The sequence below is a fragment of the Solanum tuberosum genome, unplaced genomic scaffold, assembly GCF_000226075.1.
Source record: "Solanum tuberosum cultivar DM 1-3 516 R44 unplaced genomic scaffold, SolTub_3.0 scf00099, whole genome shotgun sequence".
Lineage (NCBI taxonomy): Eukaryota > Viridiplantae > Streptophyta > Magnoliopsida > Solanales > Solanaceae > Solanum > Solanum tuberosum.
In genome coordinates, this window is record NW_006239023.1 from 707,196 (window position 1) to 733,731 (window position 26,536).

General features: G+C 32.3%; 3 protein-coding genes across 6 annotated transcripts; 2 read left to right on the top strand and 1 right to left on the bottom strand.

The window, feature by feature from the left end:
• The first annotated feature begins 3,089 nt into the window (after positions 1–3,089).
• Positions 3,090–8,614, top strand: LOC102586817 (homeobox-leucine zipper protein PROTODERMAL FACTOR 2). 2 transcript variants are annotated; one of them, XM_006348023.2, is made up of 12 exons: positions 3,090–3,391; positions 4,348–4,633; positions 4,723–4,840; positions 5,002–5,190; positions 5,782–6,228; positions 6,339–6,440; positions 6,537–6,737; positions 6,817–6,991; positions 7,072–7,343; positions 7,422–7,517; positions 7,606–7,992; positions 8,282–8,614. In XM_006348023.2, exons 2-11 carry the CDS (start codon positions 4,407–4,409, stop codon positions 7,978–7,980), a joined length of 2,202 nt encoding a protein of 733 aa, XP_006348085.1. In that variant the 5' UTR covers positions 3,090–3,391; positions 4,348–4,406; the 3' UTR covers positions 7,981–7,992; positions 8,282–8,614. The 2 variants fall into 2 exon arrangements, with proteins under 2 accessions (XP_006348085.1, XP_015164555.1); XM_015309069.1 differs by lacking the exon at positions 3,090–3,391 and adding an exon at positions 3,919–4,015.
• Positions 8,615–13,087: 4,473 nt separating this feature from the next.
• LOC102587158 (vacuolar protein sorting-associated protein 28 homolog 2) lies at positions 13,088–18,026 on the bottom strand. Of its 3 annotated transcripts, none has more exons than XM_006348026.2 (3): positions 16,049–17,028; positions 14,525–15,250; positions 13,088–13,105 (listed from the first exon to the last, which is right to left on the bottom strand). In XM_006348026.2, the coding sequence occupies exons 1-2, from the start codon at positions 16,161–16,163 to the stop codon at positions 14,538–14,540; spliced, it is 828 nt and encodes a 275-aa protein (XP_006348088.1). In that variant the 5' UTR covers positions 16,164–17,028; the 3' UTR covers positions 13,088–13,105; positions 14,525–14,537. The 3 variants fall into 3 exon arrangements, with proteins under 3 accessions (XP_006348088.1, XP_015164556.1, XP_006348090.1); XM_015309070.1 differs by lacking the exons at positions 13,088–13,105; positions 16,049–17,028 and adding exons at positions 17,053–17,135; positions 17,906–18,026 and having other exon boundaries at positions 14,181–15,250; XM_006348028.2 differs by lacking the exons at positions 13,088–13,105; positions 16,049–17,028 and adding an exon at positions 17,906–18,026 and having other exon boundaries at positions 14,181–15,250.
• A 4,724-nt stretch (positions 18,027–22,750) lies between these two features.
• LOC102589015 (beta-glucosidase 18-like) lies at positions 22,751–26,536 on the top strand. Its single transcript, XM_006348031.2, has 11 exons — positions 22,751–22,985; positions 23,053–23,119; positions 23,195–23,253; positions 24,145–24,220; positions 24,328–24,402; positions 24,515–24,602; positions 24,696–24,948; positions 25,252–25,367; positions 25,492–25,741; positions 25,866–25,968; positions 26,102–26,536. The coding sequence occupies exons 1-11, from the start codon at positions 22,827–22,829 to the stop codon at positions 26,410–26,412; spliced, it is 1,557 nt and encodes a 518-aa protein (XP_006348093.1). The 5' UTR covers positions 22,751–22,826; the 3' UTR covers positions 26,413–26,536.

Consider the following 26,536-nt stretch of genomic DNA (forward strand, 5'->3'; position numbering starts at 1 on the left):
TTTATTTTTAACAGTATGCAGTCTGTATGATTAATGAATGAACCGTGTATAAAAAATGAACCACATCAGCAACTCTCTTTCATATATAATTCATGTGATTTGAAAATCAACATAATTCTCTGTTTCATTAAAAAAAAAAAATAACAATTAGTCTAACATTATACAAATCAATTAGAAATATGTTAAATAATATTAACTTTTCGTTCCAAAGACAATACAAATTTCATCCATAAAAATCATTATAATAACAACAAAATTACACACACTCGTCATTATTTTTTCATATAATTATCATTCAGACATTACATTACAAAACAAATTTCATACAAAACATAATATTTCACATTTAATACTCACTTAATACACAGTTCATACAACAATCATCATTCAAACCAAATTTATACATTTTCATACTCATTTAATACACATTCCATACAAAACGATTATTCATTCAAACTATATACATTTCTCATCCCAAATAATTAATTAATGTCACCCAACTTTATACAAAAATAACAAAACTAATATAAACTCAACAATTTCACATTTAATACCAATTTAAAACACTTGTAATACACTTCGTCAAGAATTCCAATTTTTTTTTTACATATTTCTTAACACACTTTTCATACATAATTCATTCGACTTATACTATCAAATTCATTATCAAATAAAATAAATTTTCATAAATTCGTCAACATTATAATTAAATTATTTTTACAGAATAATTAGCACACTTTCATACAAATTTCATTTAATTTATTCTATCAAATTTATTCATAAAATCACATTAAATTTATAATTTCACAAAACAACAACCGTATACAAAATAAACAAAAAAACACTAAATTTTTTACATTTCACAACAGTAAACATAATATGATATCAACAGTTAACAAAATATGACTCCACCTTCAATTAATCGACAGTTTGATCATTTTTGTTTCATTTCGCTATCATTCTAAAACAAACGTTAAACAATAATAAATACCACCCGAAGGATCCCATGTTTCCCCATGTTTGATTAAAATTGATACGTAGTTGTCCATCACAACAAAATCAAGAATTTTCAAAGATGAAAAAAAACTTCAATTACTCGAATGTGGGATTTTTTTTTGTTGAAAAATTGAAGAGAGAAACGTTAATTTTTTTGTTGCAAATTGAAGAGAGAGAAACGTTGAAAAAAAAGAAGATAAAATCTGAATTTTTATTTGATTTTAACTGATTTGAGTGAATTAAGGATACTAAATAATCTTAATTAGTTTAAATCTCTTAATTCGTGCTATTTATTAATTATCTACAATAAATTCAAATTAAATTAACACCACAATTTCAGTTTATTACCTGTTTTCATTAAAAAAAACGTTTTTTTTCATTTTTCTTTTATCTCTTTATTTTATTTAAACAACTTTTTTCAATTATTGAAAACAGTTTTTTTTTAAAAATTATTTGTTAGAACCTGAAATTTTTAATGTTATAACTTGAAAGTCTAAATCTACTGCTATAGCTTGAAAATATTACTATAATATATGACATATATAAAATTTACACTTTTATAAAATAAAATAATTGAGAATAATTAGAAAAAATGTCAAAAAACCACAAAAAAAAAAGATAAATAAGATCCTTGGCCATTGAGAGGTGCCACATCACTTCTTTTTTATCTAGCTTTATATATATATATATATGTGTGTGTGTGTGTGTGAGATTTTTGATTTTCTATTTGAAAGTAACAATTAATATCATTTGTTGACGAGAAAATGAAAAATATTGTGTTAACCAGAAAAGTTCCTTAAAACTTAATAGTCACGATACTGATGTTTTCACAATATTAACTAAATAATTTGACATATAATTTATGTAAGAATGGTTAGGTGAGCCCTAGACATTGAACGTTAAATGTACGAATGGTTAGGGCGTAAGCATCACAGAGTTAAGTTGCACATGTAAGTTTCAAAGGGTTTTGACATTATTCCTAAAATGCACGAATGATTAGGGTATAAGCGTCACAAAGTTAAGTCCCATGTGTAAGTTTTAAGGTGTTTCGACATAATTTCACCCTAGGGCGAGCACCAAAACTGCCTTTGAAAACATTATTATATAGAAATGAAACTTGAGTTTAGCTCGATCTAAAAAAATAATATACAAGGGAAAATTGTCCAAAAATTATACAAGGACATCATCCATTCTATTATCCACCAACGTGAGAGTCTTTGACATGCATATCTATTTTCCTTCTTTTAACTTGTTACCATCAATTATAATGATCCTCAAATTAGATCTCATAATCAATAATATTGTCATAAGTTAATCGCTTACTCTTCTTATATCTAAACTTCCCTTCTTTTAATTTGTTACCACCAAAATAAATCTAATTATAAATTGTTGATGATCCTACTCAAACTAGATCTTTTAATCAATAATATTGTTATAAGTTAATCACTTACTTTCCTTCTATCTACTCTCCTTCTAATTTGTTGCCATTGAGTAATTATGATATGAATTTACAATGATCCTACTGAAACTAAATACAATATTGTTAAGCTAATCACTTTCTTTACTTAATCTAGATTCCTTCTTAAATTTGTTACCATCAAATAATCTGATTAATCAGAATTTATAATGATCCTACTCAAACTACTCAAACTAAATTTCATTAATCAATTACTCTCGGTATATCTAGTTTCTTCTTTAAATTTGTTACCATCAAATAATTCTTAGTTAGAATTCATAATGATCCTACTCATGATCCTAATACTCAAACTAAATATCATAATATATGTAATATTGTTAAGTTAATCAATTACTCTCCATATATCTAGTTTCCTTCTTTAAATTTCGTTGCCGTCAAATAGTTCTTAGTACTGAATTTGTAATGATCCTACTCAAACTACTTGCCTTCTTTTAATTTATAATGATCCTAATAATCAAATCAAACAACTTGCCTTCTTTTAATCTATAATGATCCTACTCAAATTAAATTAAAACACACTATAAATGGGAGTATTAGATTGAAGTCATAATTAAGTTGTTTCTACCATAGTCCCTATATTAGAAAATTTAAACATCAAAGATGAGTTGCTGCCAACTTCTCATTTTCTCTCTCAACAATAGCATTAACACCTCCCATTAATGCTATTTCTTCCTCTCAATAACTTCTGCTATAATAATAACTCCTTTCATCTTCTCCACCTGTTCCCTATAATCCCTCTTTTTTCCCTTCTCCATAGCCCCTTTAATTCCCTTCACAAGAAAAAATCATTTTCTTCTTCATCCATGTAAAACAACCTCAAAAACACACACACAAAGTTTTTAGCCTCCAAAAAGTTTGACCAGATCTGGATTAATTTTCTACACTTGTTGTTTTTTCAATCCAAACGCTTCATAGAGAGTAAGTTTACTGTTCCATCATGCTTTTTTTTTTCCTCTCTTGAATTGTTTACTCAGTTGAACATCCTTCGTCAGAAAATTATATCTCTGTGTTAGATAAATTATTGTTTTTTTCATACAAAAATGATGTGTTGAATTTGCTATTTGTTGTATGCCATTGTTGAGAGACTGGTATAGAAGTGAAGTTTGGACTTTACCATATATTAGTTGTCACTATATATATGTTTTACCCAAGTTTGAAAAAGGAAAAGAAAAAAAGAAGACCTTGTGTCCGTGTTCACACTTTGAGTCAACTTTATGTTTTGTTATTATTCCAATTTTTTCTCATTTCACTTTTGGCACAGTCAAAAAGAATTAAATTTTATTTTCCTTGTCACATCAAGACATAGAAAAGAATAGAATAAAAACAAACTCGTCTTTGTTTTGACGTCCCAAAATAAAATGAGGTAAAAAATATTTAAGTTTTCTATACATAGAGACAAGCAAGTAGAGAGTGTGGTGGGGGTTGGGGGTTGGGGGTGGGTTTAGGGTTTGAAGAGATTTATTTGTGTATATATATGCATCATATAGTGAGAGGTTATACAATCACATCAAGAATGTCTTCTTGAGAAGTTCAGTTTTTTGAGTAAGTCTATAATTTGTTCTAGTTACGTTTTTTTGTGTTATCTGTATACGATCTTGGGCTATTTCTCAACAACAACTACACTAATTTTATTTTTAAACCATGGTGGCATGATGAATTAAGGAACCCTAGAACAAAAAATGTAAATTTATAAGTCTTCTCATCCTAAAAATGATCATTTTTAACAGTCGTACATGTTTGTGATTTTTTTTTAATAATCTTGAACATATGTTGTTGAGCTTTTGCTTTTGTCCACGCTTCCGTATATATAATCTTTACCATGTGTGTTGTTTTGTAATTCACAAAGATGGGCCTTTTTCTTTTTTTTTTTGCAGATGAGATAATTTATGTTTTTAAGAGAAAAAAATTGAAGAAGAAAAAGGTGATAATCAAGATGTTTAATAGCCACCAGCACTTGCTCGACATATCGTCCTCAGCTCAACGAACACCTGATAACGAGTTGGACTTCATTCGTGATGAAGAGTTTGATAGCAACTCTGGTGCTGATAATATGGAAGCTCCCAATTCAGGTGATGACGATCAAGCTGAACCAAACCAACCTCCAAACAAGAAGAAGCGTTATCATCGCCACACTCAGCATCAGATTCAGGAAATGGAGTCGTAAGTTATTTAAATTTAATTTATATATACTGACAGTACGTATGTTTATATAAGATAAATTGTTCCGTTTTTTTTGTGTCATTGTACAGCTTTTACAAGGAATGCAATCATCCAGATGACAAGCAAAGGAAGGAATTGGGAAGAAGACTCGGGTTGGAGCCATTACAAGTGAAATTTTGGTTCCAGAACAAGCGTACCCAGATGAAGGTGAAACTTTTTATGGCCTTAATGTGAAGTTAATTTATTGGATGTAAATAAATATCCAAACATTTTGGGAAAATAGATTCGTTCAATTCATATAGACAGGATGATTGAGGTACGTGTGCTTGACAAGTTTTTAATTAGATTGTGATTTATTGTTGTTGTAGGCTCAACATGAACGATGTGAGAACACACAGTTGAGGAATGAAAATGAGAAGCTTCGCTCTGAGAACATAAGGTACAAAGAAGCTTTGAGCAATGCAGCATGCCCAAACTGTGGAGGGCCAGCAGCTATTGGAGAGATGTCATTTGATGAGCATCAGTTGAGGATAGAAAATGCTCGTCTTAGAGATGAGGTAATTAAGAGTCTTACTTATTGAAAACTACCATGTCATTTTAATTTTGTTGTGTACACCGATAAATGTAGTTACTTCATGAAACTTGTAATTTTAAATGATTAAATAATCTTTAAAAAGGTGGAGGGTCAATTTCGCCTTTAACGGTTTAAATATACCCCTCCTCCGTTAGGCCAGTCTAGGGTGGACACTCAATCCTACATAACCCTAATGTTTTGATAAAGTGATGCCCCCAACCCATTTTACACCTCTCCATTTATTCTTCCACAACCAACATTTCCCCTCATCCTTAATAGACATGATACATTTTTCTTTTTAGCCTATCTAGAAATAATTTAATTTTAAAATTATAATTTTACCTTTTGTAAGATGATTTCTTATTCTTAAACCATAAATATCCAAAACAAAAAAAAATCACTTTTAACTTTGCACACAATTAAACATTGTCACTTCTATTAGGACTGACGAAGAACTTTTTAAAATGGAGCAATAAGAAAATAGTATCACATAAAATGGGACGAACAAATTCACTTTAGGTGGCTTGACAGAAATCTAAAGTTATTTTATGGATTTTCCTTTTTTATCATACAGATTGACAGGATAACTGGAATAGCTGGAAAATATGTTGGTAAATCAGGACTTGGCTTTTCTCATCAACTTCCTCTTCCTCCGCCCGAAGCTCCTCGGGCTCTGGATCTTGCTTTTGGGCCTCAATCGGGCCTGCTTGGAGAAATGTACGCTGCTGGTGACCTTCTAAGAAATGCTGTTACGGGCCTTACAGATGCTGAGAAGCCCGTGGTCATTGAGCTTGCTGTTACTGCAATGGAGGAACTTATAAGAATGGCACAAACTGAAGAGCCATTATGGATGCCAAGCTCAGGCATCATCTCTTCTGAGATTTTATGTGAGCAAGAATATGCTCGTATTTTTCCTCGAGGCATTGGCCCTAAGCCAGCTACACTCAATTCTGAAGCCTCACGAGAATCTGCTGTTGTTATTATGAATCATATCAATTTAGTTGAGATTTTGATGGATGTGGTAAGATGAGATCTCTAATTTTACATGCACCCTTACCTTCCTCGGACCTTGTGTGAACACGGATATGCTTTGTGCACTTTTTTAACTAATTATTTTTGTGATGATTTCAGAACCAATGGACAACTGTTTTTGCTGGTCTAGTGTCAAAAGCAATGACTCTTGAAGTCTTATCAACTGGCGTAGCAGGAAATTACAATGGAGCATTGCAAGTGGTATTGTTCAAATTCCACTTTGTTCGAATTCTTTCATTCTTTTTTAACCAGATGAAATATACTCTAATGGATTTTTCTGTTATGTTCTAATTTTAGATGACAGCAGAGTTTCAAGTTCCATCTCCACTTGTTCCAACTCGGGAGAACTATTTCGTAAGATATTGTAAACAACATGGTGAAGGGACTTGGGTAGTGGTTGATGTTTCCTTGGACAATTTGCGCCCTACATCAGTTCCGCGTTGCAGAAGAAGGCCATCTGGTTGTTTAATTAGAGAAATGCCAAATGGTTACTCAAGGGTATCGACTAAACTCTTTATTAGAAGATGATTAAACTCTTTATAATTAATTAAGTGGTAACACATTGTTATTTGTCTAGGTTATATGGGTTGAACACGTTGAGGTGGATGAAAAAGCTGTCCATGACATCTACAAACCTCTTGTCAATTCAGGGATTGCGTTTGGAGCAAAACGCTGGGTAGCAACTTTAGATAGACAATGTGAACGCCTTGCAAGTGTATTGGCGATTAACATCCCAACAGGAGATGTTGGAAGTAATAGCAAAAAAATCTCTTAGTTTGTCAATGCTGTACAATTGCAAATTACTAATGTTTTTTTTTCTCCTAATTTCCAGTCATCACTTGTCCAGCTGGTCGAAAGAGTATGCTAAAACTTGCTGAGAGAATGGTGATGAGCTTTTGTGCTGGAGTTGGTGCATCGACAACTCACATATGGACAACGTTGTCTGGAAGTGGTGCTGATGATGTGAGAGTCATGACTAGGAAGAGTATCGATGATCCAGGGAGACCTCCTGGTATTGTGCTGAGTGCTGCAACATCTTTTTGGCTGCCAGTTTCTCCTAAGAGAGTGTTTGATTTTCTCCGGGATGAAAACTCTAGAAATGAGGTAAATCGCCTTCAATTAAGTTCACTTTCCATCAAATTTGCTCTGTTTTATTATTGTGTGTCCTAAATATATGTGCAGTGGGATATTCTTTCAAATGGAGGGATTGTTCAAGAAATGGCACACATTGCAAATGGTCGTGATCCAGGAAACTGTGTATCTCTACTCCGTGTCAATGTATGATATCATTATTTAATCCGGTTTGTTAATTTGGCAAAATAAAAATAAAAAAATACTACTCAAATAAGTATTTCTATTTTTGCAGACTGGAACAAACTCTAACCAGAGTAACATGCTGATACTCCAAGAGAGCACAACTGATATAACAGGATCTTATGTTATTTACGCTCCAGTTGATATTGCTGCAATGAATGTGGTGTTAGGTGGGGGTGACCCTGACTATGTTGCTCTGTTGCCATCTGGTTTTGCTATTCTTCCAGACGGACCGATGAATCATCATGGTGGAGGTAATTCAGATATCGATTCTCCTGGTGGATCGCTACTAACTGTAGCATTTCAGATATTGGTTGATTCAGTCCCAACTGCAAAGCTTTCCCTTGGCTCAGTTGCGACTGTTAATAGTCTCATCAAATGCACCGTTGAAAAGATCAAAGGTGCTGTAACTTCTGCAAATGCATGATCGAAATCCAAGGTAAAACATCTTTTACACATGTTTATGAATTCGATTTTATACTACTTGCAATGTGTTTTACTTCCTCTAACTATCCCAGTTTATTCCTAGTATGCATCTCTCTTTTTAGTCCGTGAAATATTGAAAAACAGTTGAACTTAAAATTTCTCATTATACTCATAGTGAAATGATTTTTATCCAACACAAACATTTGTGACTTGTTTTGAAGCTACAAATTTCAATAGCCTTTTACTATGGTTACTTATTTGTTATGAACACTTGTCTTAGTGCACTTTTTTTTTTGTGATAGGTGGCAGGTGGCCTTGGAGGGGGAAGAGTTACAAGATTGTGAGATGAAAGGGAAGGAGCTAGTGGAGAAGGCAACCCAAAGGAAATCCTTGCAAGTGGTGATTGTTTTTTTTGGCAAAAAAGCATTTCACTATCCTGCAAGGGTGTATTTTTATTTTTTTAATATAGGGTTTAGGGTAGACTTTACCAATGTTATATTGGTACATGTCAAGAATATTATAAAACTAAGCTAGCAACAAAGCTTTATTTTGTTTTGAACCCTTTTGCTTTAAGGGTTAATTGTTGGGACAAGTTCTCTATGTTTTAAAAAGAAGTTTAGTTTGACTTCTGAAAAGCTTGTGTTATAATTTGCTAGCGCTAGCAAATTTATGGTTTCGTTTTTCTATGTTTTTGCATTAATTTGAAATATTTTAGTTTCGGATATGTTGTATGGAAGTTGCAAAAAATGATTCGTGAAGAATTAAGCCATGAGTTTGATTCATGGTGTTTGCAACTTGTCATACTTAGTCGATAAATGATCAAAATCAATTTTGAGAACTCCTACAGGTACAAGAGTCCAATATTAAGGGCTTATTCAGTATAGAAAAAACATTTTTCAAAAAATATTTATCAATTTTCTCATGTTCGATAAGTTAAATATTTTGGAAAACATTTTTTTTTAGAAACTTAGTAGTTTCTTACTTCCAGGTGTCTCCAACACATCTCACCTTCACCTCCTACTTCCATAACCCCTATCCCCACCACCCATTCTTCACCCCTTCTCCTATAATATTTGTCTAACTTATATATTTACAAATATTTTTATAATAATTTATTTATTTTTGCATGTGTAACTGACACAAATTAATACTAATATTTTTTTGATCTGAACATGTTGATCCATTCCTTCCATCAACTTCCAAGGATAGTTAAGGGTCCGCTACAACTTGACGAGTGTCAAATGCCTAGCATTAGGACAAAGTTTGACAAAGCTTTCTTTTTTTTAAAGCTGAGTTTTTATGTATATAGTTTATACCAGAGGGTTATAAAATTATTAGGCCTTCTGGACTGATGGATGATAAAATCCATAGTAGCTTCACAGAAGTCCTACTAGAGGAATGGGAATCTGGTCTCATTATATGGACTTGAACAAATCTCTCTCAGCTAATTTTTGGGGTTGAGTTAGGCCTAGATATTATATCTTGACACACATGTATGTTGTGTTGAGACCATTTTTTGTTAATACAACACCACTCAGACATTATCTGTGTAATTGAAAGAAAAAAAATACTAATATTTTTCATGAAAATTATTTTCCTTCGTATCGATCCTACGATAAGTTTAATTAATGATGATGATAAGAAAGGGATAAAAACAAGAACTTGTTGAAGAAAGTAGAAGAGAGCAGGAGAAGAATTATGTTCTTCTTAAATTAGGTTTGACAATTAAGAAAGAAAATGAAAAAAGTCAAACTTTGTTATAATTGTACCATATCTGAAAAGAGGACGTTACTGCATATTTCTAGTAATATATTCCGTCAATACAAATCATCAATAACTTATTCAAACACTATCACTACTACTTTAGTATATTCTACGTTTATTTATAACATTTCTAACTGAAAAATAGACCTATAATGAGAAAATAAAAATATTTCTACGTTGAGTGGGATTTGAGAAATTATGTGAAATAGTACTAGTACATCATTAGCAGGATGTATTAATAATGAATTTTAATGGCAATGACTATTGAAGTTGTTGCATCACATAAATGAACTGTGCAAGACTTTGGTATAAGAGGCCACTGTTCAGTAAAGCCAGTTTCACTGGTGGTTCCCATTATGTTTCCTGTACACACAGCATCATAACTCAAAATATTAAACACCTTATAATAATATACTTAGAAACTTCCCATACTGGTATATCTCAGTACCGACGATGAGACCAGAAATACGTATTTATTTATTTCTTTATTTATATGCTCTCATGGGGCTGCATGATACTACGTACTATGCAATTTGTGTGACCAAATCATGTAGCCTCTACACAATATGCATGGGATATTAGTTGTTCATTTTAATTACGTATTTAGTTTAAGTTATTAATATATAGAACTTATTATAGTTAGGAGTCGTTTATTTTTATTAAGATTAAGACGTTTTTGAATTTGAATACACATTTATGATTTAACTATTAAGATATGCATTAATAAGATCTAGATGTCTAGCTAGGGGGATGATGGCTTGGATAAAAAAAGATGTTGTATTAAGATTTAAATTTTAAATAATTAAAAATATTTAATTTTCAACATCTTACTATATAATATTTGTCCTTTTTTAATTAAAAATTATAAAATAAACAGACATATCACTTGGAACAATAGATAATTAAGATCTACCTATTACTGTAAAAAGTTATTACACTTACAATAACGATATTACTTAAAATCATTTATAAACTATTTAAAACAAATTTAAGTGATATGCATAAACAATATTGTAAAGATTTTTCCTACCCTCGGTAAAACTTACACTACATCAAAAATATCATTAGCGGCAATTAATTAACGGCTTTGTATATGTCTCTAATGCCTTTAGCGACATTGGTTCTAATGACACTTAACTAATGCCGGTAAAGACTTTAACACTCTTTATTTATGTCTATATTTATTACCGTTAAAAAATATTTTTGTTGTAGTGTTAAGAAGTCATAGCAGATATTAATCAACTTTTTAAGTTACACTATCATGTATATGACTTGAAAAAATAAGTTATCCAAATCTTGCCATTACCATTTATAGGAAAACAAAATGCCAAGTGCCATAGTGGATAATGTGAATGAAGGAGATCAAAACTCAAAAGCTTAGTTGAAAGCAAAGAACGTCACTAAATCACTATATATTGTCCCATTGAAATTTTTTGATTGAAATCGTGAGAAAATATAAAACATGAGTGTTTTTACATAGAAAAATTAGAAAACTTCTCATTATTTCAGTGAAAATCTATTTTATATCATGCATTTTTCCAGTGAGCTAGTTCGATGGAAAAATCATATTTTATAACACAAGTTTTTCATTGAATCGCAATAGGAAAAACTTTTGGGTAGAGAAAACGGCCAAAGCGCGCTGGAGTATACGAACCATGACCAATTTAGCTTTATAATCACTTGATTTATGTATTTTTGTTACACTTTTAACCCCCTCCTTCTACAAAATGTCCCTTTCAGTTCATTGGCAATAAAATTGTGACTCAAAAAAAAAAAAAAACACATTCTCAACCATGAATAGACAATTATAATGGTATAGCTAAAATTTGCACGTGATATAAGAAGCTAGCAGAGCATTTGATGCTAAAACATGGACCATAAATCAACTTCGCACGTACAGTATAAATTCGATAAACAAATATGGTTCATGTTTTAATTATGATTGCGATCGATGATGCGAGGCGCGCAATTTACCTAGCCCTGCACATGATGATAATGAACTATCCAAAATAAATACCATCTGATACAATTTAAATGACAATCTGATACATTTTAAATGACACCTTTTTTATTGATATGAAAAAAAAGGACATCATTTTATATTCAAAACTCGTTTAACTTAAACTTTAATGACATGATCCGACAGTCTGTAGTCATAAAATATTGTTAAAAATGATAAAAATCTGACATTGGTGGTTAATGAGATGGATGGACTCTTTATAAGGTTTGCTCCCTTTGAGCTAGCTTTTAGGGTGTGAATTAGGCCTAATACCTAATTTAACATGATATCATAACACATTAAAGATCACAAAAGTTGTACGAATAGTCTTGGAATGTTAGAAAGCAAGGTTCGAAAGGGTCAAATCTATAATAATTCTATCATATACAATTGAATTACAACAACTTTTGAATAGGTATTTTACATTTGAACTTATTTTTTCTGGTTAAAAAATCTCTTTCCAGTTACACTGAAACAATTAGGAGATCAATACTCTAACAGGTTCTACTTCTGCCAGCAACATGCTACGTCTAAGAACACTTTTACTATACCAAATGTCTCAAGTCTTTTTTTTTTCTTCCTCGAGTTATATAAAATGAAGCGAATAGAATATTTTGAAAATGGATGGATGGTTGTTAGTATTAAATTTGAGGAAAAAATGATATTACCAGAACATCTCAAAGTTGTCTGAGGAAATTTAAGGTACTCCCTCCGTTCACTTTTACTTAGTTAGCTATTTTAAAAAAATAATTTTTTTACTTTTACTTGTCACTTTGAACATATCAAGAAAAGACAAAAAAAAAAGTTTCTTCTTTTACCCTCAACATTTTCCAAAACCCAAGTATTATCAACTATATGAATATTATTTTTAAGAATCGTGCAAAGTCCAAAATGATGGAAAAGAGTAATTCATGTCTTGCGTTTTTTAGCTAATGAATAGACAGACAAATCCAACAGAATGCCATAAAACACAAAGGGATACAAATGCATTAATCGATAGTAGGTGGTTACTCCCCACTTTTTACAGTACAGTTGGCTTCACTTGGTTTTTGTTGTTGATAATCATCTCCTTCTTTCTCTGGGTACTTGTTGCGACCACAAAGAGGCACAGAAATATTTAACATTTTCATGGAAAGTGGTTCAGACCACTGTCTTTTAGTTATTAATTTTGAATGTAGGGACTGAGACAGCACTGCAGGTACACTACACATCTGCCTAGCTGTTTTAGTAGCTACGTATGTATCTGGACCCGTTAGGATATACGGATCTGCAATTGTCAATTGATAGTTAAAGGTCGTGAAATTAATACTTGAGCTGATCGATATTATGAGAGTACAATGAAGTCCCATACTCTAGAAAAATCCTGGTAACAAAAGGTAGTAAATCAACCAACATGGTTATATTATATAAAGAGTAAATCCTATTTGGAAAAGGACTGAAGATGTAAAATCAATCTAAGAAGAAGCTTAACAAGTGCTCTTCAACTGTTCTACTGGTATGGATCATTCAAAAAAATTGGCCAGCCTTCAAAGATTGGACGTTAAAACAAGTGTTTCAGACTTACAGTTTCCTATATATAGTTTCACGGGCCAGAGTGTTGGGATCGAAATAATTACGTGTCTAACAAAGCAAATCTTGAAAAACCATGAGTAAGAAGACAAACGAAAAAAAAAAAAACATAAGACAAAAAGATTGAACGTGGTTCGATCAATCGACAAAGGAGATGAACAAACCACTATATAAATATGAGTACAAAATATAGAGAGAAATAACCTCATCTAATTCACTCGAAATACAAAGAGGTTCACACAAGTGATTACACATCACTTGTGTTCCACAAATTACAAAACTCTCAAAGCTCCTAGGACTACATTGTGAATACTTCTATGTTAGAAGAAACGAGCCTCTATTTATAGAGTCTTAAACTTTTTCCTACAAGAAAAAGACTAGTTAAATATGGAGACTTTACCTGTTTATGGTAAAAAATCAAGGCAAATACCCAACACAAAGTCTGTCTGGACGGCCATAAAATGGATAGGCCAGCCCATCAGTGTGAATGTGTGATCCATTTACTAATGCTAAGATAGGCTGAAAGCATCCATCCCAAACAAATTAATGAAAAGAGATCAGAGTGGATAGGTATGTACCAGTTGAAAAGGAACCTAATCCCCGGTGAAATTTCACGGTGGAGCAGGTGATTTGCACAAATAGGATCATATGAGACCCTTGTTTAAAATTTAAATTGTATCCCCGTTCAAGGAATAACTTAGAGTGATGTGAATAAACCGCCACAAAACTTGCCTAATCAACTTGAAGCACCAGATCTTTCAATTTAGCAATTTCCCAGAATACTCTTGTTGAGAATATTAGCAAGACCACTATCGTCATGAATCCTGACCTTCTTTAACCCAAGTCCAAAATATGAGGGAAGCCAAAGATACCAAAATAACAAATGCAATATTACTTGAGTTAACTTAATACCATGGAACTTAGTTTTACATCAAAATTTCCACTTAAATTTACAAAATCATATCTAACAGCTCAATATTTCCTTGTAATATGATTAATGTAACAAAAGAAAAGGCACACAAACCAAATAAGCATCTTGTCTGGGGCTGAGTTCATGTTGAATAAAATGGAACCACCAGACACAAGTTCCACAAATTACACGACTCTTTTCTGAATCTCGTCAATCAGCACTTCGACCAAATAAAGCATCATATGTAGTATAAACTTGGTAGAAAAAAACAAGAATTCAGCCACATATGTACAGACATATCACCTGAAATATGCAATTAAGTTCCAGCAGAGGGCAGTGCCGCCATGAAAGAATTGTATGATGATTCAAGATCGAAGTGGAGTTGACGGGCTTGCTGTTCTGTCAACTCATCTGCAGCTCCCATTTTTGACAGCCTTGAGAGCCACTCTCTCATCTTTGTCTTCCCCTCAAAATCAGATGGAAGTATTAAAAGTTTATTAAGGGAAGATGATAGGTCTGACAAAAGGGGATGGACCTGGTCTACAGCAATCATATTCAGCTTCAAAGAGTCCATGGCAGTGATGAAGTTCTGCACACACTCAGCCACAACAGAAGCTGAGGATGCAGATGATGTAGCAGCGGCGGCACGGTGCTCCACAGTGGCAGGCACCCCAGAGGTCACAAGCCGGTTTAAGGCAGCAGGGCAATCCATTTTGTAGGTGTCATGAAATTGCTCAATGCTAGGTACGGTATCTTTCAATGTGGAAGATAAGGTTTTGAAATGAGCAATCAACTTCTGGCATTCAGCTTCATATTCAGCTGGTGAAATGATGTCACGAACATACGCCTTCTCGAGCTTTTCCGTTGCCTTTATTATAGCAAAGAGCTCTGCAAAGTTTTCATACATTTCTCTTTCCCGCTTATCATTCCATAGCTTAACCTCCATGGGAGTTGGCAACAAGATTTTGACCTCTGTCAAAAAGGTTGGAGAAGAGGATGGGACACGCGCAAAGATGATAGTCTTTGTCACTGCAAGAACATTATGCCCTAATGTTACAATATGCCAATCTACAACTAACAAATCTTTAAATTACAGTGATCAGACTTATAGGCACTACCTCCATACAGATATTTGGAAATAGATATTACCAATTGGATCTAGTGTATAATCATATAATCATTTACTTGAAAAGTGCACAAAAGTTCAAACTTCAAAGAACAGCACATATAGAATTTCCCTTAGATATGATAGCTAAAAATAAATTTATCAGTCTACAAAACTAAATGAACAAGAGATCACCATTGTGAGGTAAAAGGACCAGTTCAATAGACATCCTAGACAAATTTATTTGGGATCCCAGTATTCCGAATGATGACAAATACGGTTACCATCCCAGAAATGGGTGGCAGACAATAACCTCCCCAGCAATAGATATTATATGTTTCTCCGATGGTTTCTAGTCTCAAAGTTCCCTCAAGAGGTCAAGTTTGATTAACATGCAGAAAGCATCTCAAGTGAAAATACAGGAGTTAAAACCACATGAAATTATCTCTGTTTATGAGAAGAGGAAGACAGAAAGGAGGTTGAGACCAGAAAAAAAAATGAGAAAGAAAGAAGAATAGGAGAGGAAGACAGAAAAATAAGTCTTCATCAAAAATAAGAGTGGAGAGTTGGCGAGAAATGAAAGATGGAGAAGGGGGGCGAAAGAAGGGAATGAGTAGAGAAAAATTGTTGTGTCAATTTTATTTATTTTTTATAATTTTATCCCAGGCTATCTGGGGTGTATACATCAAAAGACAAATACAAGAAGGGGGGCTGAGCCTTACCTCTGAATACAACACAAGGTTGAAGAGTGAAAGGAGGCCAATGTAACATAGACAGTCCAACCCTCGCAAAAGGCATACATATACAATTAACTAACAAAAAAATTCGCCCTGTCATATTTGAGCCTTATATCAAATTCATTTCAGCCAAACAAAATAAAAGTGCCTTATCTATCATAGGGAGTCCTGAAAAGGTCAAATCTCTTGAGACAATTGAAACTCTTATCTCTGATTGAAGATAAAGACCTTTCTCCAACTAATATTCATCATTTAGCTGTGAGATTATGCTTAGCTATTTTTAGATTAGTGTGTACCCTTTATCATTGTGTTCTCTTAATTGATTTGATTTTAGTCTGGTCTTCTGATGAAATTGACGTGATAATTATCTTCTTATTAGACTTTAGAGATAAGTTTTAAATGTATTGGGAATTCTAACTTATCGAAAGTTCATCACACAACAAACAACAACATACTCAATGTAATCCCACAAATGAGGTCTGGGGAGTTCAAAACACAATAAATATAACCTTTTCTTGCTATGTTTGATTTGAATTGATCTACCTCTTTTCCTATATTTCAATCTTATTTTTCTCCTCTCTCTCTCTGATTCCTCTTACTGTCCTCACTTCTACCCATCTACTTTCTCTCCTCTCCCGTTTTTGTACACCCTCACTTCTTACCCTAATGTTGACACTGTCAACAGAAAGAACAATCCTATATATCAGTTCCAGAGAGAAGGAAAACTGATAGAAAATTTAGAAATAAATCAAGCAATGTAATCAAATGGTGGAAAACCTAACCACAAGCAAATACATCTGATGTCCCGAACCAAATGCAAGTAAAAAAATGCACATGTAAAGAGATATGGATAAATGTTATTATACAAATAAGATCAACTTAATGCACACCTACTAATTACTTGGGGCCAGCTACATGAGTCAACTTCTCTATTCAGCTTTATTTTCTCCTCCATTTTTTCCATGAGTATGGGTAAAACATAAGAATACCTTGATCAATTTTCGGACAAATGTATCTTCTACATATCTTCATCAATCCTTTAGCATTACATTGTTACTTTATTCATTTTGTCCTATCAATTCCACATATCCATCTTTAACATTAGCATTTCAAAAAATACATATTTCATATGCTTGTTGCATCTGGTTCTGCTTAAACTTCTTCAAGGAGAAAATACCCGAGCTAATAGTCATCAAAATACGATATGCAACAATAAAAATCTGAGCTTTCGATTTAAAAAAAGAGCAGTAAGCCGTAAGGATAAGTAAGACACTCCATTCAAAAGCTATGTTGATCGGACTCTTCAATAATGATGCCCCACCCATATCTTATCCTTCAAAAATGCACTACTTTTGAAGGATCCGACACGCAACCATCCACATTTTTGAAGAGTCCGAACAACATAGTTCAAAAGCATATCTGAGCAACAAAAGCCTTGAGCAAAAGGGAAGACAACTTACTAAAGCCCCTTCTTACACAGATCATTTTATTATTATTAATTAAAGGTTAATTAAATACTAAAATCCTCCATAAACATGATATACAGATAGAGCTGAAAACCCCCCAGTTAGAACAGATATGCCTAAAGATGCGGATCTAGCCCTTAGCTGCGGATTCAATCGCATCCATTGTTGTTTGTATGTATTGGATTAGTAAAAATATTAAATTACATAAAAAGGAGATGAAAAATTACCCTAAAATTAACAACCCAAAACAAAATTTGTAACACCCAAATCAAGTAGATGGAAAGATATATCTCAAGAAATTGAAGAAACAAATTATAAACTTTGGTAAGTAAATACATACATAGAGAGGTAAAAAGAGTAAGGAGAAAAGACTTACGGTAAAGAAGAAGGTGAAAGACGCGACTTTGAATAATGGGAAGAGTGTTGCAGGTAATCAAGAATAAGAGAGATAAAGGGGTATTGTCTCTGTACTCTTTGCTTGCGACATACACAGATTGCGTGTACACTTATTTTTTTCATACATGTCTTTTTTATATTGAAGTTCGACTGATTTACATGGGTTGGGGCGTAGACCTTCGTTCGATCAAACCTAAAGATTATTTAAAAAAGGGGTTGTCTCATTCATTACACCATATCTTTTTTATGCGGACTTTTATCTATTACTATTGTATACTTCTTTTTTTTCTTTTCTTTTTTATTTCCTTTTTTATATTATATATTCATAAACTTTTAAGTTTGTATTAAAAGATGCTATATGAAATTATGATTTTGAATTATAAATTTAAATTAGTATTTAAAATTATAATTTCATATCACATATCCACTAAAAAGAAAATAAAGGGAAGGGGCTAGATAGCCTCTAAAATTAAAGTGTATAAATTATTTTTGTAGTTAACTATAAGGCGTAATTTATGTCTTTTTTTAAAAATAAAAGTTCAAATTTGTAATTAGACTTGTAAAAAAAAAATTTACTTCTCAAATACTTAATACTTCCTATATTCTAATTTAAGTGGAAACTTTTAAAATTTAGAAATACTTTAACTTATATTTCATGTTTAATTTTAGTGAGAAGCTTTTATAGCTAATTAAATACATTATAAAATGTTTAAAATAACAATTTTTAAAAAAATAAAAATAAAATTATTTTTTAAACAACATAGAAAGGGATTAAACCATAAATTGAAATAGAGGGGAATAATAGAATTTGCTAAGGAGATGTTAATCAAAGTTTGGTACTCCACAATTTCATTGTTGAAAATATACAAAATGACAGACAATTAGGCACAAAGGAAGTACCACAATCCACAAGTGTGTTGCAAAGTCAATTTTTGGAGATGGGGTATGAAGTTGTCCACTAGTTAGTTAATAACCATTTGGCACAAAATATTTTTTTCGTCTTTATTTATATGATATTATTTGATTATTTTTAAAAAAATTAATATTGAAAATAGTATAAACATGTTTAGAGAAAATTTCTCCATAAACAAAAGTCTCTAAACGACTATATTGTGGATACTATTTTCTATATTATTTGATTAGATATAAAAAGAATTGAAATTTATAATTTATAATTTAAAATAATTATTTTATACTAATAATAAAGAGAAGATTTTATAATTAAGTTTTTTTTTTGTGTGTGATATAAATGGACAAGAAAGGCTACTTTATACCTAACCAAACCTAAAAGCAAGTCATTGCTTGTTCCACCTAATTGGGGGAACTCACAACTTCACCAATCAATTACGAGCACTTTTTATTCGACTCTTTGATTTTACATGCTTGGACAATGTATGTCGTTAGGTTGGTGAAATGTGATTGAAAAAAATATTTTACAAATTGAGATAAAACAATTTTAAGATAAAGTACTACTTATTTCGAAATGCAGAACAAAATAATTCATAAAAAATCAGAATTATTATTTTTATCTTTTTAATGGGATAAGGGTCTAAAAAATACTCCAACTTTTGTTGAATTTGCTGTTGCGATACTAAACTTTCATGAGGACCTATTACCTCCCTAGACTATTTAATACCGTATTTTTTACCCCCTGAACTATTTAATAGTGTATTTTAAAGGTATATATGTGCCCACTTGGACACATTACTATTTATAATTTTGCATTATTTTTTATGTCCACGTGGGCAAATATATATGTTTAAAATACGGTATTAAATAGTCTAGGGAGGTAATAGGTCCTCATGAAAGTTTAGTATCGCAACAACAAATCCGACCAAAGTTATTCGACCAAAGTTGAAATATTTTTCAGACCTTTATCCCCTTTTTAATTAAGCGATTGATTAGTATGACTTGTTGAGATCTCTATAATTATAAGCTATTTAATTTACATGTCATAATCATTTTACTTACAAATTTCAACATAATCTTTAAGCAAAACAAAGAAATCTATTTAACCGTGAAAAAATTGTGATAAAATAATAAATATTTTTTTTACCAGAAGCATCAGCCTTTTATATTTTGACTTTTAAAAATAAAACCGAAAATATTTTATCCTCAAAATAAAATGTTTGGATGTGAATTCGAATCAATCGAGCTTAACTTGGATATTGAATACAATAATAATAATATATTCAATATAATCTCGTAAAGAAGATAAAAAAAAATAGTGATATACATAAACCTTATTTCTTAAAAAAAAAAAAAAAAAAAGAGAGAGAGAGAGAAAGAAAAAGGTCTTTCAGTTGGTAGGTACAATTATATCCATTTCTTTTTTTTCTTTTTTTTTTGGTTTCTATTGCATCCACACATTTAAGTTTTAGCCATTTCATAAACGCATGTGAGGATTGTGTACGAATATAAGAAAATTTTGAAAAGTATAAGCGATTGGTGATACACCTCATGAATTAATTTCTCATTCAAGTTTTGTGTATTAATATTTTAATAGGGAAACACCTGAATGAACCTTATCCAATATAAACTTAATTAATTTGAGTTTGATATGGATATCAAGTCCCAAATGAAAATTTGTGGGACTCTACAAGACGTATTCAATTCGAATTGAGACTCTAAAAAGTGTGTTCAGTTTCAATTAGAATTTTTGGAGGCTACTCAATTCTAAACTCTAGTTCATGCCTATATAAAGGGTACTAAATTCTCTTAAAAGACATCCCGAAATTTCGTAAAGAGATCGAAACCTCGGAAATTTCGTAAAGAGATCGAAACCTCGAAGATTTCGTAAAGAGATCGAAATCTCGAATATTCCGCAAATTGATGGAATATTCATATAGAGGTCAAATCTAAATCATACTAGTTCGAAAAATATGCCACTAACGGCCCTCGAATCATGGATAAATCTTAGGAGAGTTGAATCAAAGGAGAAACAAAATTGTACCTGCATTGAAGAATAAATTATGTTTCTTCTTATTTTATTGTGATTGCAATTTATTTTTTGTCATTTTAAAATTTGTTGCAAACAAATTGGCACGCCAATGGGACCAAATCTACCATTCATCTCTTCTCTCATAAATCAAATCTGAAGCTGCAAAGGTGGAAGAATGAGTACTTCAAGCCTCGTCTTTGAGTTTCATCGAGTCTACACTCCGACCAGCCTTGAAGCAGGGGGCATTTGCAAACATTAAAATTTTGTGGAACTCTACAAAATGTGTTCAATTCGAATAAAGACTCTAGAAGGCGTGTTCAGTTTCAATTATAATTCTTGGAGGCTACTCAACCCTAAACCCTAATTCATGCATATATAAAGAGTACTAAATTCCCTTAAAAGGCATCTCGAAAATTCCATAAAGAGATCGAAAGCTCAAAAAAATTGTAAAGAGATCAAAATCTCGAATATTCCGCAAATTGATGGAATATTCATATAGAGGTCAAATCTAAATCATCTTAGTTCGAGAAATACGCCACTAACGGTCCTCAAATCATGGATAAATCTTAGGAGAGTTGAATCAAGGGAGGAACATAATTGTACCCGCAATCTTGATGAATGAAATTATGTTTCTTCTTATTTTATTATAATTGTAATTTATTTTTTGTCACTTTAAAATTTGTTGCAAACAAATTGACACTCCCAGTAGGACCAAATCTGTCCTTCATCTCTTATCTCATAAATCAAATATGAAAATCTGAAGCTGCAAAGGTGGAATAATGAGTACTTCAAGCCTCGTCTTTGAGTTTCATCGATTCTACACTCCAACAAGCCTTGAAGCAGGGGGCATTTGTAGACATTGAAATTTTGTGAGACTCTACAAGACGTGTTCAATTCGAATCGAGATTCTAGAAGGTGTGTTAAGTTTCAATTATAATTCTTAGAGGCTACCCAACCCTAGTTCATGTTTATATAAAGGATACTAAATTTCCTTAAAAGGCATCTCAAATATTCTGCAAATAGATGGAATATTCATATAGAGGTCAAATCTAAATCATCCTAGTTCGAGAAATGTGCCACTAACGGCCCTCGAATCATGGATAAATCATAAGAGATTAGAATCAAGGGAGGAACAAAATTGCACCTACTATTTATCAATAAACTTATATTTCTTCTTATTTTATTGTCATTGCAATTTATTTTTTGTCACTTTAAAATTTGTTGCAAACACCAACCCCTCCCCCAACAACAACAAAAAGAAAAGGAAGATAATTGCAACACACAAAAGAATGCCCCTTTTTTCAGCTTATAAAAATCTTATCATCCTGATTGATTAATGACTCAGATGTGACAAAGCAGAAAATTGTAAACTGATATACATGCATGGACAATATAATTGACCTAGTAATTATTTTTGTGTCCATTTGATAATTAGTCATTAATGCTATATAATTCAAAGCAAAAGGCTTCCAACACAAATCTTGATAAACCATACATACCAACAAAACTTACACAATGAATTGAAACGCTTGGAGTATTATTTTTGAGATTTGAACATTTTAAAAAAGAGCTATTCTTAATGATATTTGCATATGAATTATAATAATGCATGAAAACTTTTTATTTATAAGGAAAAATTGATTTGGTCTCTAATTAGGATTCCTTGCTTTTTTCCAAGAATTTTACATAAATAATAAAAATATGTATATAATAATTTTAAATTAATTATTTTTAATAAATACATAACAAGTAAGATGGACGGGAGAAAAGTAGCTCCCCAGTTTCTATGCGAGTATTTGGAACAAAAAAGATATTCGCTCATCTCTTTAGACAAGTAACCCGTATAAAGTACATTTTTTTTTTCTATTAATAAAAGCGTGCTATTATTCATTCTTTATGCCTATTTCTCTGAGCTTGAAAGAGAAATACTAGCTACCACTTCTCTCTCTATTTTTCCTCAATGCTTCCTGCAATGTTTTATCAAATAGCAATTTGCATGTTGTTTTGTGGTTTCAATTTCATAGTATCATCATGTCATCAAACAGATATCCTTAATATTCTTCCTATTGTTTCATCTTCAAGCAATTTCTTGTTTGGAACATCCTCTTCTTGTTACCAGGTACTTCCTACACTTTCGTTTTTTTGGGTGAAATGTTGTTTTGAGTACTACTTTTTTTCCTCGGCAGTATGAAGGAGCTATTCTCAGTGATGGAAAAGGTCTCAGCAATTGGGATGTTTTTACTCATGAAGCTGGTCAGCTCATAAAATTAATGAATCTCAATTTCTTTTAATCGAACAATTTATTAATTTTGGTTACTGTTGTTGCAGGTCATATTAAGGATGGAAGCAATGGAGATGTTGCTGTCGATCACTACAATCGTTATTTGGTAAACCTAATTTATCAATTGAAATTTCTGCAAACATTGTTGTTTATAGGATCACAATTCACAACTCTTTTTCTTTTCTTTTTACAGCCAAGGAAAAGAAGATATAATTTTTTAGTGAAAGAGTAGGTGGTTAATTATTGTTTGGTCAAGAATATGTAGGAGTGGGACATACTTGTCTAACAAGTGGGTTGTTTGGTTTGAACACAAGTACGTTATGTTGGGATTAATGATGATAGTATAAGTTATGATTAAATTAATTATGTTGAAATTATTTTTTATTAATTGTTTGGTTTGTCAAATATGTGTGGCGTAATTTATAAGAATAAGTTATTTGTTAACAAAATACGTACTCTCTAAAATTAAGTAACTAATGAGAGACCATTTGACATTTTGTACATTTATGAGTTTGTTATAATGAGGATTACTTTATTATGACACGTGAGATAATAGTGGTCCTTTGTTTGCTGTCCCCCAACCAGAATAAAGTTGTGGATAAATCAACAAATATGTGATTGCTGGATTTGAACTTTTTTTCTTTCCCAGTCAAGTCATATATAGTGGCATCTTATCATTTCAAGGCCATTTCAGAAGGCTAACACATTCTTGCATGTTATATCCTGTTGAAATGGGATCTATAGTGAGGCACATTGAGATTAATTAGATGGTTGCTGCAAAAAATGTTTTGGCCTACTGAAAATCAACAATAAACTGATGTTAACACAATACTAATAAATTAGATAGGAAGTACTTATGCTTGAACAATGTGTAACTTTAATTTTGGAGTGTCTCAGAAATGAATTAATGTTAGATCAATGCAGTGTATTAGCGTGAAAGTAGATGTGTAAAGCATGAAATTAAAGAATTCTGATGTTTGGTAATAAAATAAAACAGGAGGACATTAAGCTCATGGAAGATATGGGTGTTAATGGCTATCGTTTCTCTATCTCGTGGGCAAGAATTCTGCCCAGTAAGTTATAACTGTCACTAGTCTCTTCCCTTCATTTTCAGCAAGTACTCCTTATTGTCATTTCCATTGAACAATCTTTTACTTTGTCGGTTGTAAATTTGACTCAGAGGGGACATTCGGAGATGTTAATATGGCTGGAATTGAGCACTATAGTAAGCTTATTGATGCACTCCTACAGAAAGGTCGGTTCTGCTTCACTTGCTAACAGTTTTAAGCTATAGATAAATCAAAAATGAAGCAAAAAAAAAGTAAAATTTTGGGCTCAGACGACTTCTTTATGCATTCTGAATTCAGGGATCCAACCGCTTATCACACTAACACATTATGACATACCACAAGAACTTGAGGAAAGATATGGTGGTTGGCTAAGTTCACGAATACAGTAAGTAACTGGTCCCATCTTACACTTTAAGGTAGTTGTAGATCCCATCAAAAAGCTGTAACGATGAACAAGCTAACTTGTCTTGTGTCTCAGGGATGATTTCAGCTACTATGCAGACATATGCTTCAAATATTTTGGGGACAGGGTCAAATACTGGACAACCATCAATGAGCCTAACCTCATGGCTGGTCGTGGCTATAGAGAGGGAACTTACCCTCCAGCTCGATGCTCCAGTGTATTTGGGAATTGTAGTGCTGGTGATTCAGAAAGGGAGCCTTTCATCGCAGCTCACAATATGATCCTATCTCATGCAGCTGCTGTCGGCATTTACCGCACCAGATATCAGGTTCTTTCGATGGCTCTATGCCCTTATTCCTCATCGCCATGTCAACTCTCAAATGGCATGATCTTGAAATAGTAATCCATATGGATTCTTCTTTAGTGCAACGCTATCTTCTAGCTTGTAAATGACATGAAGGTGAATTTTGGGGGAGTAAAACAGGAAAATGGTTTACGTAGAAGACTAAAGCTCGAAAATTTATGCTTGGAAACTGCTTCTTCCCTCTATTTATCAAATGGTATATTATAAAAGTTCATTAGAAGACAATACAAGTATCAGTAACATAGTCCATTTTATGCTACTTTTCAGAAAAGACAAGGAGGAATGATTGGAATTTCTTTGGATACCCAATGGTATGAACCATTTAGCAATTCCTCAGAAGACATAGCTGCAACTGAGAGAGCTCGGTCATTCTACGTCAACTGGTAACCTTTCCTTATCAGTAGTTCAGTACTACAATTTGGTTTCTTGTGCATCAGAAAGAGAGGAAAAGAATGCTTTTTATTTTTTGAATAAGTACGTTTTTTTTTAATAAGTACCCCTATGCAGGTTTCTAGACCCTATTATATTAGGAAGATATCCCAAAGAAATGGTACAAATTCTGGGATCTAATCTGCCAGACTTTTCAAAGAATGATTTGAGCAAGCTGAGTTATGGCCTAGATTTCATTGGCATCAATTACTATACGGCTAAATATATCAAAGATTGCTTATATTCTGCCTGTGAACATGGAAACACTTGGTCAGAGGGTTCCTATTTTGTTACTACAGAAAAAGACGGTGTCTACATTGGCCAATCTGTATGTTTTCTCCTCTTTAAAATTTGAGCATTCCTCATCTTCTAACCCTCCACTCTGCCAAACTATTACTGGCACTTTGTGCTTGCTGAATTTTATTTATTTTCCACAACTTTAAATGAATCAGACTGAAGTGGAATGGCTCTTTCTGTACCCTCAAGGTATGAAAAAAATTGTGATGTACATGAAGGACAGATTCAACAATACTCCAATGGTTATCACCGAAAATGGTAAGAAGAAAAGAAATTTCACATTCTTTTCATTTAAAAGCGAGATATAGTTTAATTTATCAACTAATAACCTGAACAAGATGCATTTGGATCTGTTGGGATGCATCCACTGACACAACTGGCAATGTTGCAGGCATTGCTGAGAACGATAATCTGAATCCTTCAATAACGGACACCTTGAATGATATTCATAGAGTGAACTATATGCATAGCTACTTAAATTCATTGGCAAATGCAATCACGGATGGTGCAGATGTGAGGGGGTACTTTGTTTGGTCCCTTCTCGACAACTTTGAGTGGCTAGATGGATATAAGCTAAGATTTGGACTTCACTATGTCAACTATACTAATCTTCAGAGAATACCAAAATTATCAGCTACCATGTATAAACAACTCATGTATAACTTCAACATACAGCTTGAAACAAATACTGCCCAGAACTAGTGGGAGAAGATGATGAAAATCGGAGGTTTGTAAAGATTATTTTCATTGCAATGGAACTGTAATCATGTAAACAAGATCTATTAATTAAATAAATAGAAATATTCTGTTGAAAGTTGTGTTGGAA